At 28.7% G+C, this 17,824-nt stretch overlaps 5 protein-coding genes across 9 annotated transcripts; 3 read left to right on the top strand and 2 right to left on the bottom strand.

Annotated features, from left to right (window-relative positions):
• Positions 1–3,665: 3,665 nt before the first annotated feature.
• Positions 3,666–4,238, top strand: LOC119681203 (signal peptidase complex subunit 1-like). Its single transcript, XM_038094316.1, has 3 exons — positions 3,666–3,776; positions 3,830–3,976; positions 4,048–4,238. Exons 1-3 carry the CDS (start codon positions 3,720–3,722, stop codon positions 4,198–4,200), a joined length of 357 nt encoding a protein of 118 aa, XP_037950244.1. The 5' UTR covers positions 3,666–3,719; the 3' UTR covers positions 4,201–4,238.
• On the bottom strand, positions 4,226–5,304 carry LOC119681201 (tRNA-uridine aminocarboxypropyltransferase 1-like). The gene has a single exon (XM_038094315.1). It carries the CDS (start codon positions 5,206–5,208, stop codon positions 4,249–4,251), a length of 960 nt encoding a protein of 319 aa, XP_037950243.1. The 5' UTR covers positions 5,209–5,304; the 3' UTR covers positions 4,226–4,248.
• Positions 5,305–7,083: 1,779 nt separating this feature from the next.
• On the top strand, positions 7,084–8,441 carry LOC119681199 (protein FAM8A1-like). Its single transcript, XM_038094313.1, has one exon. It carries the CDS (start codon positions 7,222–7,224, stop codon positions 8,287–8,289), a length of 1,068 nt encoding a protein of 355 aa, XP_037950241.1. The 5' UTR covers positions 7,084–7,221; the 3' UTR covers positions 8,290–8,441.
• Positions 8,442–9,494: 1,053 nt separating this feature from the next.
• On the bottom strand, positions 9,495–10,636 carry LOC119681200 (aminoacyl tRNA synthase complex-interacting multifunctional protein 1). The gene is made up of 2 exons (XM_038094314.1): positions 10,440–10,636; positions 9,495–10,383 (listed from the first exon to the last, which is right to left on the bottom strand). The coding sequence occupies exons 1-2, from the start codon at positions 10,590–10,592 to the stop codon at positions 9,550–9,552; spliced, it is 987 nt and encodes a 328-aa protein (XP_037950242.1). The 5' UTR covers positions 10,593–10,636; the 3' UTR covers positions 9,495–9,549.
• Positions 10,637–10,782: 146 nt separating this feature from the next.
• Positions 10,783–15,925, top strand: LOC119681204 (guanine nucleotide-binding protein subunit gamma-1). Of its 5 annotated transcripts, none has more exons than XM_038094321.1 (2): positions 10,783–10,875; positions 15,275–15,925. In XM_038094321.1, the coding sequence occupies exon 2, from the start codon at positions 15,295–15,297 to the stop codon at positions 15,505–15,507; it is 213 nt and encodes a 70-aa protein (XP_037950249.1). In that variant the 5' UTR covers positions 10,783–10,875; positions 15,275–15,294; the 3' UTR covers positions 15,508–15,925. The 5 variants fall into 5 exon arrangements, with proteins under 5 accessions (XP_037950249.1, XP_037950247.1, XP_037950246.1 ...); XM_038094319.1 differs by having other exon boundaries at positions 10,794–10,875; positions 15,064–15,925; XM_038094318.1 differs by having other exon boundaries at positions 10,866–10,955; positions 15,064–15,925.
• The last annotated feature ends 1,899 nt before the right edge of the window (positions 15,926–17,824 follow it).

Below are 17,824 nucleotides of genomic sequence, written 5' to 3' on the forward strand. Positions count from 1 at the left end.
AATCAACTTTTAAATGTCTAAAAAAAATTAATAAAATTTGTTTTTATTTTAATTAAAAAAATTAAATGCAAAAATTAATTATATGTCTAGTCTTGATCTATAATTAATTTGATCACATTAGAATTGCAGCTGTTGTAAATCAAATAATCCGAAAAGCTAAAATGGGAAGAGTAAGGAGGTGTGGTATTAAGAATTAATGAAGAAAGATATTGGCGGGCATGTTATAAACATAATTTGAGTCCAGTTTAGTTTTAATATTGGAATAGAACTATAAATAATTACGTTTAAAGTATGTCTGGACCGCGCTTAATGAGAGAACTGCTACCTCATTGCAGATAGACGTGTTGATGCGAGATAAGTAATTATTTAGCACATGCCTACATTCAGAACTTGAACTGAATCAAGACATTTTTGGTTGCTAGTGGAAAACGTCTTTTATCTCCGAGGATTATGCGCGAAAGCCTATTAAAAATATTGTTATGATGCACTTATAGGCTCATAGCAGATACTGTCTCGGTATGAAGAGCAGAAAGCTTTTGCCGATATTTAACTCCAACGATATTAATTTATTATCTTGTCAATATATTCATAATACAAAGAAAGAGATCAACATAAGCTACATGGAATGAGTTGTCATACTATCTATGACACCATTTGGATGTCAATCTGTGTGGCACGAGAGAAGAAATAGTTTTTAGCATCAATTAGTGATTAGATTGTAACAAACCCTAGTAAGAGCTATCATATGAAATATAAGTTGAATAGTATATTATCTCTAATGAGCTACGTTAAAATAGATCTAAACCTGATTAATAGATGATCTATTTTCAAATAAAGGAGGCTATTCGTTTATTTATAAAGTCAAAATTTAAACCCGATAATTAGATAATCTAATTCTCAAGCAAAGGAAACTATTAATTTACTCTCTAAGGCGCTAAGTACAAATTTGATTTTTAAATCCTTAATTTTCAGTTAAAAGAGTCTACTAGTTTCTTTGTCAAGGAGCTAAGTTAAAATTTTAAACTTAGAGTCAGATAGTCTTCTTTTCAGATATAAAGGAATCTATTAGTTTCTTCACTAAAGGTTTAAGTCAAAATTTAAAGCTTATTATTAGTCTATTTTCAGTTCAAAAAATTTTCTTCAGTTAAGAAATTTTCAGTCAGTCTATTCTCTAAGGAGCTAAGTTAAAATTTGAACCTGCTTGTTAGATAATCTTTTGTCAGATAAGGCATATTATACAGAGAGTCTTCACAATTGTCAATTTCTGTACTTTTACTATTATTTTTAGCTAAACAAAAATATACATATCTGCGTTTAAAAGACATGAATTCTGCCATTAATTGCTGAGTAACATTCTTTTGAATAACGTGACGAGTCATAAACATCGACGCCGTGACCAAAGTTTATTCGAAATCTTGCGCTTACTCACTCTCCTTCTCAAATCTTTAGTTTATACTAAAAACAACAACAGTTTTATATTAGACGTTAACATGGCTGTCTGTATTACATGGTCTTACTAAAAACTACATATGTTCTAAATATATTTTAAAAAAAATTGAGATAAAATCTATATTTTAACAAGAAATGCGCTTACTCCTTCCCTGCTGATAATTATTATTATTAAGATTTCAATCCTAATACAAGTGTTATTTAGAAACCTTTCAAATCATAAGCTATTTTAAGAAGAAACAGATATCAGATATATTTTAAGAAAAAGGGGTATAGTTTCATAGTTTAACCGAAGTATCATATATATCATCAGTTCCTTTCTGCAATTTATTAATATTCAATTCAACTCAGATTAGTAAAATTCTATTAATTGTAAGTCAGTTTCCCTAAGGCCAATAAAGGTTGGTTTTCATATTGATATTGATTCTCTCAAACTTTATTATATTCAGTATCTTTATTATTTTATTTATTATTTAGAGTCTTTATTAGATTCTCTAGTAAATGAAGTCCTAAATTTTATTGGCTGATCTTGCTATATAGTAATAGACATGCTTAACTTTCTCATGTTTTGAAAAAGACCAGGCTTTCTATATTTCAAAACAAAGGACTTCTAATCTGGCAGCTTGTCTACTAACTAAACAATATTCTATTAAAATTCCAGTAGATATAAATATGTCTGTATTACCCTAATTTTAAATGTAACTTGATATGCCTTCTCCAACTTTTCTGTAGTTTCCTTATCCGTAAGAATTTGGATGGTTGCATGCTGCCTTAGAGGCTAATCAACTTACTAATTTCGTTCTACATTTCTATAAGCTACAATTTAAATTCTGTACATACTAAAGTGTTGATGCATGTCTTTATGAAATCTATTACATTAAGTGAAGCTTATTTATATTATAGTACCAAAATTAAGTCTTGCTAGACCAGTTGGGATATCTGAATAGTTGTGGACTATTTTAGTCTACGTATTATTTATCCTTAGCTTTAAGATATCACATAAATTAATGGATAACTATAATTTTTATCGTGTATAAGTAGTTGTAAGGTTATAATGATATAACATTTCTTATCAGGAATATACTTCGCTCTACTAATATCACAAAAATTAAGAAGAAGAATATAAGTAACAGTCTTTAAAACAATTTAAGAAAAGCTATTATATCAATTTAGAAAAATAATTGAATATATGCGTTGGGTAAGATGGAATCACATACACTTTAATAGGAAGTTAGAAGCATTAACTGTGAAGCATAATGTTAGATTCATAAAATCACAAAAAAAGACGAATATAGGGCACGAATGAACGGAAAAAAAAATTACAAAGAGAATATTCAAAACTTTTCCACAAAAAGAATGTCTGCAAAAATTGTAAAGACAAAATAAAGAGGATATTCGGACTGTAAGGATTAAGACCCAAAGAAATACAGTTTAAACTTGTAAAATATGGTGATGTTTAGTGATGGTAGTAAGATTAATTCCGAACTGATACTGTTATTATTAAAACAAAAGACATTAAACTTTTTTGCTTACATGCAAAGAAGCAAACAAACTGGTGATATTTGAAAAAAAGGATTATGGGAAAAGTATTTGGACTAGTGCATGAAAACGGAGAATATCGTATAAAATATAATGATGAACTATAATGATACAATAATAATACAATAATTAAGCACATAAAGCAACGCTTGAAGTGGGTAGGACAAGTCATGCGGATCCCAGAAGATAGAGCAGCAGCCAGAATCTTTGAGAATGAAGTTAGAACAACGAGAAGCAAAGGAAGACTGAGAAAGAAATGGAATCACAGTGTTCTATAAGATTAAAGAGATATGTTGACAACATCAAATGAAAGATAAAAGCCAAAAATAGAGAAGACTTGTGAAATTCCGTAAAACAAGCTTAGGTCCTACATAGACTGTATAGCTATGGATGATGATTTACATACAAAACATTTAAAAGAATTTAGTGATCTTTTCATTATCGTTAGATAAAATTTGTATAATGGATAATTGAGAACATATTATTCAATTAAACATGATCTAACTTATGATTATCCTTTAATTTTATTATCATAAATAATCTGAATTTCAGTATTTTAATGGTATCTGAAATCCATATAATCAGGTAATAAATTCATGACAAAAATATGCAAATGATCACGTTAAAAACTTATAGCAACCCCCTGTATTTTAAGAAGAAAACGATCAAGTGCATAAAGAGTATGAAGTTGGAACCGTTACTGTCAAATCCGTTTTGCTTTGCTAAGCAAAATGTGTGATATTTGCAAAAAAATAAAGAGCAAAATATGGCTCCCCGATACTTATGTGGTAATATTCTTAATAAAAAAAAAAATAATGTGCTAAAAATATTATTCCTTAAGGATTATGTGGGGCAAGCTTATGCTCGATGGGTGCTACGCTTCATAATGATTTTGTTCGCTTCGGTGGGTTTCGCTTGGGGTGCGATAATTGAGGATTTTTCACAAACGCTAATTATACTCGCGGCTGCATATTTATTTTCGGCATTGGTAATAATAAATTCTAAATATATGCTCTTGATATTATTATATTATTTTAACTTATCATTTAACAATTATAGATGATTATACCGCCGTGGCCAATGTATCGTCGTAATAGTTTGCAATGGCGAAAGCTGCGTAGTAAAGAGAAATCTGCTGTAGCGTCTTCTAAGAAACGTAAGAAAAAGAAACGTAGAAACAATGAATTGCACAATAAAAACAAAAAATTGTGAAAACAAACATTTTCAACTTCTCTAAATAAATAAATAAATTTTATTAAATTATATCGGTCTACGATATGACTTCAATTCATTGTGATCATAATATTTATGTATTAAATCGTACATATTGGCAAAGAAAAATAATAAATTGTCATATTGTCCATTATAAGGGTCTTCACGTGCCATATCTTCCGAATGCGAGGATGCAACCATAGTTACCGTCTCATAAAACGCCTGTGCTATTTCTAGATTATTTAAACCCTCATAGGAGGGATTTAAACCCCAAGCATTAACATGTACTTCAACCAAAAATTGATGAATAGCTTCAATTGTTGCTAAATACCAACGTGGACTGCCTCGTTGATGTCGCCAGAATTGTGAAAAACGGTTTTGTAGAATTACTGGCTTTAGACTTCGTACACGTTTATCTTTGTATATGCTACGACTTTGATTCCATGTACTGTCAATGAATACTGCACGCTTGATAGGTAACGTCGTAAAGGTGTACTTTTGTTCACCATTTTCTTGCTGCTTTTCCTCTACGATTTCTTCCAAGCGACGACGTAACATTGTACCAATATTATGACCTTTTGGCATACCATAATTATTTTCAGTATTTAGGCGTACATTCTTATTAAATAATTGTGCCACTGTAACACTTGTCACACCAGGAAATATGAGCACAACGTCATCATCTTCTGTATAGTCTGGTATATCTGGATATGTAAAAATACGTACACGGTCGGATAACACTGCTGCATGGACTGCCGTACTCTTGCCATCAATTTCTTTCTTATGCTTTATTATATCAATATTAACTGGTATATCTACCTTGGGTAGGAGTGTACCCAAATTTCCAACTGGTATGTAGCAATTATAACAAAAGAATTTGCGTGAACGATTGCATTCGGTGCAAATGAAACGACCTTCGATTGAGTTTAACACTGTATGATCCGCGATTTTCATGTCAACAAACGGATATTTCCGTTGCCGTGTTTTAGTTTCCACGGGGATAGACATTTTATGCGTTAACTAACATTTAAACAACTTGTTTAAACGAACAAGTTTATGCCTCCTATCAGCCGCAAATCAAATCAGTTTTCCTTCTTTTTACAATATGACACTATTGTGAATGAGAGCTGTCAAAGTTATGATATTTATTGTAAACTTTTAAGCTCTTTATAGCAATCTCTATTATTTATTTTACACCAGAACGCTGAAATGTTTGATTCTATGGGTACTCACACTAAATCAGAATTACACTCTCTTAAATCAAATGCAATTTATAATCCATTAGGAATATGTGCTGAGTTACAAACTATACTTTTGTAAAATCCCCTGAATAAATTTTTGTATTTCAATGAAAAACTTGTTACAGTGGATCAAATAAGTGATCGCAGATACCCGTGTTTCATCAAGGAAAGAATAAGAGACCAGACTTACATTCGATCGATATATTTTGAATCACTTATTTTACTCTCTCGAGTAAAATTTGCTACTCCCGATTTTTTGATAAAGTAAAAATATTATTATATTATATATATAAATATTATAGTTTCAACTACATATAATGTTTATCATTTAATTGAAAATAAAGATTTTAGAGTTGATGTATTTGTGAAATGCTGGTCTTAATTCTATAGATATGTAAACCTAAACTATATGGTTCACAACGTTATAAAACAGTATAAGCTATTAACTATTAGGTGAAGTGATAAAAAATAATTATTTATTTAAAATACAATATTACATTAATCATTTTCTTCTACTGTCGTTTAGCATTATTTTTATTTACATTTAAATAGCAACTAAATTAACATAACTGCTGATGTGAGGTAAAAATATAGTTAAACAATTACTTCCTAAAATTTAAGCAAATTTAATTTATTTATGTATAAGTTGTTTTTTTGGAACATAACATTTATTTTGCATTTCAGTTTTTATATTTTTAACGCTGACTACACTAAAGTAACCTGTTAAATGGTTATATTTATTTTTTCGCTTACTTTGAGTAAAGGCTTAAAAAAGTTATATTAACCATAATTTTAAATTTAAACATTAATTAAACAATTAATATGATAAGCATTAAAAAAACAATATATAAATGCCAATAAACAGTTGTCCATATATATAATTATTTAAAAATTATATATAAATCAAAATTGAATATTTTTCAATAATTGACAATTCACAATTGACGAATTTATAGTTTTGGCAGCGCCGCCCAATTAGTTTTAATCACGTTTTATAGATATTATATATATAGATAGATTTTATTTTAATATTTTTCGTTTAACTATTGAATATTATTATTATTTTAAAACAAAACACGGTTCTATTTAATTATAAATTTTAAACACTTTATAACAAGTTCAATAACTTAAACAAAATTGTCAGACCGAAATACCGTAAAAAACAATACTTGATCCATGATATAAATTCTTTAGATCAGTCATATATTATTCGGAACTTTGAGAATATGAATAGCTTAACATATGATTAAAAATATATATTAAAGAAAACAAATTTCAACAATAATCGTAATTATTTGACACAATGAAATAACAGATAGCCAACTGAAAAACCGGTTATAAGCTTTGGTGTGATCAAGACTTCAGTTTAACGTCTAATATTATATGCATTAGTTTAGTTTAAAGAATACTTTTGGACTAATTCCATAATTTGCTCAATACTTTTACTTAGATTAATGTAAATTATGCTATCATTCTGTAAAGTAAATACGAACGATTTAATGGCTAAAATACTAATTTGTGTTATAATATAAACATAATAATTTTCTCAATTTAAAAATCAAATGTGATAAACAAATAACATGACAATCTATGCAAATAAATAACCAACTTTTTTTTCGTATTACTATTGTGAATGGTGAAAAATATATTGAATTGTCCAGTGATGTGTTTATACATAAAACGGTGAAAAAATTGTCGTGTATCCAAACAAAATTTTCATTCGAGGATTGAAAATTCTAAGTAAATTTTCAAATATTTTTTAAACATAAAGTATACCAAGATGTCAGAGAAAGGAGGTAACGGTGCTAAAAATAAAAAGCAAAGAAAGCATTCCGTTCCGAATAAGGGAACACCAAACACTGATGAACCGAAACCGGATGAGGTGCAAACGCCAGTAAAAGAGTTAACTGCAAGAGAAGCATATTTTGCTTGTCTGGAACAATGGGTGAAAAATGCCAATATATCACAAAATGCTATGGCCCTCTTTCCATGGTATCTTATGAATAATTATCCACAAGTCTTTCAAAACCAGCAGGCAGGTTTTGGTATGCCCACAACTGAAACAAATCAACCAAATGTGAATCCAAGTGCCAATATTAATACACCAAACAATGCACAGCCTACACCACCACCTGCTGCTGCTGCTGCTCCAGTGGTAAATAATCGACGCATGCGTTTTTTGGATGATCAGGCTCAAGCTGATTTAGTTTTTCGTCATGGTGGCTTTGAATATGTTATTGCACCATTTTGGAAACGTGTTGTTGCAGAATCAATAGATTTCTTATTACTCTTAATTGTGAAGATTATTTTATCTTTTACTGTTTTAAATATTTTTGATATGGACATCGGTTTCGATGTTGATAAGACTATGTTGAGTAAATCAATGGAAGACGATAATATGGGAGAATTTGTTAAGAAATTAATTGAGGCTTTCTTCTCATCATCGGATCTATTGCTTTTCGAAATTGTTACCAAAGCAATTGTTTGTTATTATGAGGCTGTTTGCACAACTTTTTGCAATGGCGCTACACCGGGCAAAGCATTAATGGGTTTACGTGTACATTATGCTGAAGCGGTGGTTGTAATTAATCCACCGCTTGTACCACAAATGCCATTACAGTTGCAAATGCAACGTACTCCAACTAAAGCTCTTATATATCCTGCAACCGTTCCAACGTTTAAACGAGCATTGACACGTGCTGCCCTCAAGAATATAATCATAACAATGTTGTTCCCAGTTTGTATTTTTATGGTTTTCTTTAAGAACAATCGTACGGTCTATGATATGGTTTCTAAAACGGTCGTTGTCGAGACTGCAGCAAACCCGCCGCAAAGAAATCAACCATAAGCGACAGAAATGTGGACCGAGGGTATATATGGGTTGTTTTGTGATTATATATTTGTTTAAAATATTAATTTATACTAAACTTTTGTTATATAATATAATTGCTATTATATGTAGTCTATTTAAATCTTAACGTAAATAAAAACCAAAGTAGATATAATATAAAATATAAATCACACGTTTTAATTTATACGTTCTAGTATTGGGGTCGTAGTTCAACTAGGGGTTAGGTTAGGTTGGAGTGGCAGTCTTGTGCCCAAAGTCTACTTTAGCTCTAAGAACGGTCCGTTATGATACCATATGGTCTGTTCATGTGTAGAGCAGAAGAATCTTCGAAACGACTGCAATAGTTAGCGAACGAGCAACTAGGAAAGGCACTAATCCAGTATTCAAGTAAAAGTGAAAAGGCCTGACAAGTCTATAAACTTGGCCAAGCCCCTGTTGTTATAACCCGCAGGAATCTGTAAGGCAAAAGACATGAAAGGAACTACAAGACGAATATTGCATGTTATACTGATGGGTATTGATTGTGCGTGTAGGGATAATTTGAGAATTACAATGGATTGCGGGGTGGGTGGTATTTGAAATGAAGTCAATCAGCATCAAAACGTTGAAACCTATCCCAAGTCTCTTGTCTTGCAGAACGGGGGCTTTGTCAGGTGAGTAAGAAAATAGTCCTACACATTTGCAGAGTCATAATGCTCACAAAACTCAGTATAAGTAGATTCAATCCTATAGCATTTCTTTCACTACGCAGTGACCTGTCAGTATCTATGTCAAAATGCTGAAAAGGTTACGCCTTAGTTGAAGCAGCTGACTGGTACTAAATCTTGAGATCTGAGGAGTACTCATCTGTCCGAATTTGTTTAACTATGCGCAGATAATGTTAACCGTTAACTAACCTAATTTATATGTGGTTGTGGTGCACGAAATATCTTATTCCATTTGATAGAAACGAATATATCTGGAAAGCAGTTGTCTCTCATATATAGTGTTGTACTTCAATTAAATTTTGTTTATAATCAAATAAATATTTTCCTAGACAGTTCCAATATAACTAATGATTACATTTTATATGTTCTGTGGTTTAGTGCTTCTACACCATTACAATTTATTCAACGAATGTACAAGAAAAAGTGCCATTTTTCATATAAAATCCATACAAAATTGTGCCTTAACGTTCGATAATTGTAAGTGAAAACATGGTCTTAAGAGTAGCAAACTTTAATATTTTTCTTTTACATTACAATTTAACATACATTTTCACTTTACATTAACATTTTTCAAAGTTTGTGCAACGATATTGCCTTTTCCAGGCACATGTAAAACAGCTCCCTTATAGCAAGCTACTAAATCATTATTGGTCAATAGATCTGGAGCACAGGTTTCGAAAATTTTCTTTTTCGGATTTAATTGTGCATCAGGTTGACGATTATAACCTTCGCAATGCACTAAATCACCAGGTACTGCTCCAGCAGGAGGACTTAATACTTCAACTTTTTCAGGAGTGGACGCACACATGACCATCGCTTCGGAAACAATGCCACGCATTTTTGCTGGTTTGAGATTACATAGAACAATAACCATACGATTTTGCATATCTTCAATTGGTACATATTTTACCAAACCCGATACAACAGTACGAGGTTGTGCTTCACCACAATCAATTTTCTCCAAATACAAACTATCTGCATCCGGATGACGATTGACATCAATTATTTTACCAACACGCATATCTAAACGTCCTACGTCTATAGGTGCTTCAGCTGCTACAGCATTGTTTGTATCTTGAGCAGGTTTCTCTTTTTTTGGTTTCTTTTCTTTTGTTGTTTTATCCGCTTTTGGTGTTTGTTGCTCAGCGGGTACTGGAGTAGCAGTTGCAGTGTTGGCTTTAGTAGCTGTTGCCGGTGGTGCGGCATTTGTGGCTTGCGTGCTACAGCTGCGCACACCAGGTATTGGTATTTGTACTTTTCCATTACGATTTTCTAGTTCAATTAGTAATGATTTGGCAATTACTACTTTTTTATTTAAATCAGCATTTTCAGCACGTAACTGTTGCTTTTTACGTACAAGTAATTCGTTTTGTAGTGCTTTCAGCTGTAAAGAAATACTATTAAGGAATTTAAATGATTACTTCACTATTTATACTCTACCTCATGCTTAAGTGATGTTAATATTTCTTCGTTAAATTTATTTTTTGTAATAATTTCTTGTAAATCACTCATGTTGTTTATTTGTGCTTTTAAATATTTTGGTTTAAATAACTTTGCTAGCTGCAATGTAAAAATGCGGTTAATAAATGTCATTTCGTTGACATAAATATGTTCGTGGCTAAATTTATAACAATTCACAATAATATTTACGCGTTGCCAATCGCGTTACTAAATTAATAAATAAAATAATTCAGTTCAGTTCTAATAGAAATTTTAGTACAAATATAAAAACAAATATCATTGCATTTCTTTCGCACTTGTGCACTCAGCTGTTCAGCATATATTGTACGCACTCATATAAACTGAGAATAGCGTGCGTAAAGCAGTAATGATACATAAAAAGCGAATGCTCATTAAAGGCAAATAATTTTCTTGGGTGTGTGTCGCTCTAAGTATTTTTCAGTATTTATTTTAAAAATTAACTGCTAAATATTAAGTAAATTCTAATAACAACTGGTAAATAACTAATAGCAACTAACATAAATTATGTTAAATAAAAGGATTTGTTGTAAAATTTCGCAAATTAATTGTAAATTTCATTGTGAAATTTTCCAATAACGAGCGGTGCTATTCCGTTTATTTGTAAAACTTTTTAAAAACAAAAATCACATAAATTAATAGCATTTTTAGTATTTTTTTTATTAATACAATGAAATCTACAATTAATTAAAGTGTGTTTATTGTGTTGTGTTTAAATAATATGTGGTGCATAAATGTCTATTGTGTTCTTCTGTGTTGTTGGGTGAGGGGTGCTTAATGGTGACCCTTGAATCTTTTTAGTGTTGCAATGTCTGCATAAAAGTACTGCCGTTTTCACGCCAATCGTTGTGTGTGTGTGTGTGCGTACAACTATCTTAAATAATTTATGATTTTATCGATTTAATAGTTAATGTACAAAAAGTCTGATAGAACAACTGCATTACATTAAAATATGTAGCATAAAAAAAAATTATAAAAAAAACAATGTTCACATATGCTTAAGTGGTTGTTTGCAAGATTTTTATTTGTTTTCCTTTTCGCTTGCCTCAATTGTTTTAGCATTCATTTGCATACTCATTAATCCCTACACTATAAATAGCAATTGATTAACATTTTGTTGTTGTAAACACGGTGTACGCCGTGTTGCGTTGTTCCGTTGTTCCGCTGTGCGTTGTTGCCGTGCCTTATTATTTTAATAGCGCAAAACATGGCAGCCTCAACAACCACAAAATCCTTGAATTTGGTGTTTTTTTCTTTTTAACTAATTTTAGCAATTCGCTTATTGATTTTAGCATGGATACTTTCTTACTTTGTTACACATGTGACGTATGCTTAATGTTGCATTTCCTTAATTATGTTTTGTATAAAATTTTTTTCCTCTTTTTTTTTTTTAATTTAATGCATGTGTATGACAAACGTGCCTGATGACTCAACTGCAAAGTCCCATGACTCAACTGCAGTCTTCATGATTCAAAATTGTTTTATAATTTCTTTTCCCAGTATTAATTTCAAAAACTAAATCTTCTACTTTATATATATGTATGTTTTTAGTTATAGATAAAACCTTCCAGCTTAAAGCCAAAATTCTTATTCTGAAAGTACATTTTATTACCCTATTGGTTGTTATTGTTGTTCTTATAATTCGCGGAGATCTATAGAGCAGGTAGATAGGAACAGAAGTCTAAAATTATTTAACGTGATTTCCTGTCGTGAAGGCTTAACACCACGGTGCTCTCAACACACGTATCGATATATTGCGCCCATTGGAACTCTAAGGAATTCTGCCGGTATCAGTTGAAGTTTCTATAGAGCAGGTGCTAAGTGTCGTCGGATTTGCGTCCCGGTGCCACTAGTCGAGTATAACGATCCTGTCACATTCAACATGCCCAAAAGGACTATGCCAGCGGTTCTTCGCGGGTTACAAAAACAACGACATAGAGCAGATAATATAAAACATATTATAAATACGTATACATGGGTTAGAGCATGATAAGGTAAAGGAAGTGTGTTGAAAGGGGTGAGAATTGTTTCGGAACAAGAGTGAATTGGTGATAGATTGGATTTTAAGTGAAGTTAAACTGGATCAAGACAGAGAATTAGTATTATACCATCCTAAAACTTCGTAAGCTATTATTAATGATTTAAAATTATTGAAAAAAGTCGAATTAATAGGATTTGAAAGCCCAAAATTAATATAGGCAATTTAATTTTTCTTGAGATTTTTTAGAGACGATTTGCAAATAGTGCGAATAATTTAATTCAATAATTATAAAATAAAATAAAATACAGTGAATATCAATTGACCGATAAACCAATTTTGTTTCATAGGCACTACTATGCTAAAAGTTCCTTTCTAGAGATTCTTAGAGAGCATGTTCTGAAGAGAGCTCACATCATTGTTTAGTTAGATAAAATGACTCAATAAAAAGGAAATAAATAAAAAGTGAATGAAATTTTGTTTCATAGGAGTAGGACCTAGAAGTTCTGTTCTAGAGATTCTCTAAAGACAAATTGAAGAGTTTGAATCATTGTTAACTAATATAAAACCATTTGATAAAAAAAACCATTTGAAAAAAAGGCAATGAATCCATTGTTTACTAATATAAAACCGCTTGATAAAAACGGTTAAATCCCAATCTCTATTATTCACAGTTAACGATAATCTTAATCTTTTTCTGAAATCATATTGTCATTATTTTTACGTTCAGTGAAAAAATTCTATAAAATGTTGACGTCGTTATATGTTATATATGAACTAAAATAAGAAATCTGCAATAGTCGCAGTATTCAGCTTGGGAATTAGGTCCCTGTGAATTTCTATACATCGGAACTTGTTTGCTGTATTTCATAATAGTTGTTTTGAATTTATGCGGCCTCCTAGATTCTTAGATATGCTTGAGGATATAGATAAATCGTTGCTCTTATAAGTGCAGATTTGCAACATCCTTTATTATAGGATCTAACCAGTTTTATATTTATTATTATTTTTAAGATTTTTGTAAATATGGACCTGTAGTTATTGTGATTATTAAAATTTGTTACACAATTTGTCTTGTTACTAACCCAGCGTCTAAATTGGCTAGAGTTTCGCAAGATTTTTATATCCACGCTCATTTTTTCGCTAATACATACACATTTTTGTTCGCATTTAAAAATTATATAATTCGAATATAATTCCTTTGTTATTGAAAACTATCGCTATTCGAAAATAATACAAATGTGCATTCATACGTATAAATCTTGCTAGAGCCTAGCCAGTGTAGACGCTAAGTAAATATTAAAAATATTAATAAGTAATTGCTTGCTATATACAAATATTTAAAAAAAAATTAGTTTACAATACTGCGAAAGGATCAATGATAGACCTTGGGTGAATGGATAGATTAACTCTGGTTTTGTAGGTTTTATGTAATAAATATATTTTATGCAATAGATATATTAGACATACTACAGTATGATTACTGTTAGACAGTCAAGCAATTAATGTGTTTTCAAATATAAAAAAATTGAATACATTTTATAGTAGGATTACTGCTAAGACCCCCAGTCAATTCCTTTTGAGTTTTAGTATGAATAGAAGTAGTATGCTTTGTTTAAAAATCTATCACACCAAACACAGAGTGCTTCCCAAAAATATTATAATCTATATATTTAACTATTTAAAGTTCTTAAAGATAAAAATGTTTACAGTATGTGATAGAACTTCACTTTAAAACTAAAGAAACTTTATAATATTACCTGATTTATTTTTGAAGAAAATTGAGTTAATGCCCTTTTTTATCATAGAATTTAAGACTTTGATTTAATATATTTTCCTATAAAAGTGTACTTAAAGATAAACACTCCTACAACATATAATAGAGTCCCACTGCTAAAATATCATAGCACAATCCGTTTTTTTTTAAAGAAAGTTAACTTGATCCCTTCTTACTTTAAGATATTCAATTATATCTTTTGACTTTGGGTATATATTTTTTTTTCTATAAAAGAAGTCTTAAAGATAAAAACCCCAACAATATGTGATACAACCTCACAAAGAAAGTTGAGTTTATCCATTTTTTCGTGCGTTAAGGTCTATCCTTAGACTTTATATTTTTAAGACTTAGACTTATTAAGACCTTAGGTCAAATTTTATTATATAAAAGAGTTCACAAAGATAAGAACTCTTACAGCATATGATAGAATCCCACTTCCAAACTGCCAAATACATTCCGCTTTTTTATCTTAAAGAAAATTCAGTGACTCCCTTTATACTCCTTTTTTACATCTTTAATTATGTTTTTAGAATTTTCTTCTATATATTTTTCTATACATTTTTTTTTGTTTTTACTTCATATAATTTTTAAATGTCTTATAATTGTACATAGTTAATATATGGCTTAGTATGTATATTTATTTATTTTTATATAAATATATATTTTTTTGTAGATATAATTTTGTGAATTAGATTTTTTATGTGCATGTTTAATCTGTAATTGGTTAAATAATAATTGTTCCTTGTTCCATAACGCACTTAACTCATTGGTTTTATTATTCATTTGTATCAAATTTGCAATTTTCTTTCTTTTTTATAACGATTTTGCAGCTTACAACAACACCATATAAACCTCTTGAATATATAAACCTAATCAATCACCTATTTACCATAACCACAACCAACCACCATTACCACAAACAACCAAAGCACTATATTATCATCTTCCCATCAGACTAAGTTCTTCCCAGACTTTGATTAAAATTTTTTTACAAATTTGAATTCAATACCAACGGCATATTTTGCAAATTCTCAATCATAGGCCTATCCGAGACAGCCGTTATGGACGTAATGTCATCCTCATTGCAACAACAACGTACCGTCGTCGAGCAACTACGCCGTGAGGCAGCCATCGATCGTCAATCAGTTTCGGAATCATGCGCTAAAATGATGAAATACATAACAGAGCATGAGCAAGAGGATTATCTCTTGACTGGCTTCTCCAGTCAAAAGGTTAATCCCTTCCGTGAGAAGTCCTCATGCACCGTACTTTAAAGGAAACCAAAGATTAAACAAAACAGCATGGGTGTGTTTAGTAGATATCAACGAAGACGAAAATGGAAGTTTGTTAGCGTTTGGAGTTTTCAGTGCAACAAATATTTTATTATCAACAACACGCAACAATAACATATATATTCGATTAAATATCTAACAGAACACAAGTTATATGAATATTTATTATACAAAGCGATATATGCAATATTATCACCACCAATTTATGTAATCAAACTATATACACATTAATATATATATAACCAATACGAATATTCTGGAGGAGACAAACTGACAATTTTCGAAAACGAGTACTAAACATAAACCCAAATGTATTAAGATTATTTATAATTAGCGCTAATTATACTACTTGAGAATTCTCCAATAAATACGAAAAACTCTACAACACTAAAAACATCAATTGTTGATATTTTTATTCCTCTTACTCTTATTATTATTATTATTATTATTATTATTACTATTATAATTATTACTATTATTCTTAAACTATTAATTAAACAACAAATTAATTATCGTACACTTAAAAAAACTAAGTAAAAGTAAAAGCAAATATTTTATTATCTAGCAAAGTAAAAAGTAACGAACAAAATTTAAATAAAAATTTAGTAAAATTTATATTTGCATTAAGCAAAAGCAGCAATACTAATTAAATGATTAATTATTCAACAAATAATCAAAATGAAGCAAGCATATATTTAATTAATTATTTATTAATTATTACGCTGATAATGCATTATTGAAGTTAAAGCTATTCGATTTTAAATTTAAATATATTAAAAATATTAGCGAAAATTTATTAGCTTCAAAGTTTTTATGTAGCTTTTGAACATTGTTTCAATATTATTATACATTAAACGTTATTGAATTAATAAAAAAAGAAATTAACATTTATATTTAATTAACCATTAAATTTGATCAATTAAAGAAATTTGCTAATTTATGAAAATCTAAACTGAACAATAAAAATTTATTTTTAGTAAATAATTTTATTTAAAATAAAACGTTTGCGATTTATACTTAAAAGAGATAATAAAATATGCTTGATACGAATTTAACTGCTAGAAATCTCTACAAAAAATTGTAGACTCTACAAAGTGCAGTATTTTGACAGAGATAATATTCACTTTGTAAAGTCATGAGCAGTTTATACTTAACGGATCGATTTAGAAATTTTGGTCGAAATTTAAGTCGTTTAGAAATTTTGTTTCGAAAGTTAAGTCGTTCAAAGGGGAATGCCGGAAGTTTTAAAGAATAAATTGAAGAGCAGTCTATAAATATTAGTTGGACTTAAAGTTGTGCCTTTGCGATATTTTCAGATTTCGTGTAGAAATGAACTGTGAAGAAATATCAATTTGAAAAATATGATTTAAATGAAAAGTTATTTTTATTTAGCATTATTAAGTCATTAAAATTAAATAATTATTATAATATATATTTATTTTAGTTAAATGTATATTGTAATGATATATTAATAGTAATTATATATTTAATATAGTTATATAATTATATATTTAATATAGTTATATAATTATATATTTATTATTATAGTTATTTATAATCATGGTATTCATATATTTATAATAAATAAATATTTATAATATAATAAATATATATTTTTTAAATATTTATAATTATTTTTTTTTTATATCAAACGATTGATTTTTATTAATTTAATTATATTTTATTACATATAATAATTTTTTTTACTTAATAATTTTTTTTACTTAATAATTTTTTTAAATAATAATAATTTTTGTATTATATATAATTCATTCTTTTTATGATATTTAATAATTTTTTTTATTATATATAATTATTTTGCTTTCAACATGAAATCACTTATACGATGACAATTTAATAAAAGGCTTTCAAATATTTTTTGTTTTGTTTATATATAGATTTAAATATTAACAATTTATTTTTTATTCTAATTTGAACATGTTGATATTCGAAATTAAGAAAATGTTATCACCAGTTTTCCATGGTATTTTAAGATGATAATATAAAATATGATATAATATAATATAATATGTAATATATAACATAATATATATAATATAATATAAAATATGTAATATGTATAATATAATATATAATATATATAATATAAAATATAAATATAATAATATAATATATATAATAAAATATATAATATTATAAATAATATATATAATATAATATATAATAATATAATATATATAATATAATATATAATATATAATATATATAATATAATATATAATATATATAATATAATATATATAATATATATAATATAATATATATAATATAATATATA

Source organism: Teleopsis dalmanni, chromosome 2 (genome assembly GCF_002237135.1).
Source record: "Teleopsis dalmanni isolate 2A chromosome 2, ASM223713v2, whole genome shotgun sequence".
NCBI classification, from domain to species: domain Eukaryota; kingdom Metazoa; phylum Arthropoda; class Insecta; order Diptera; family Diopsidae; genus Teleopsis; species Teleopsis dalmanni.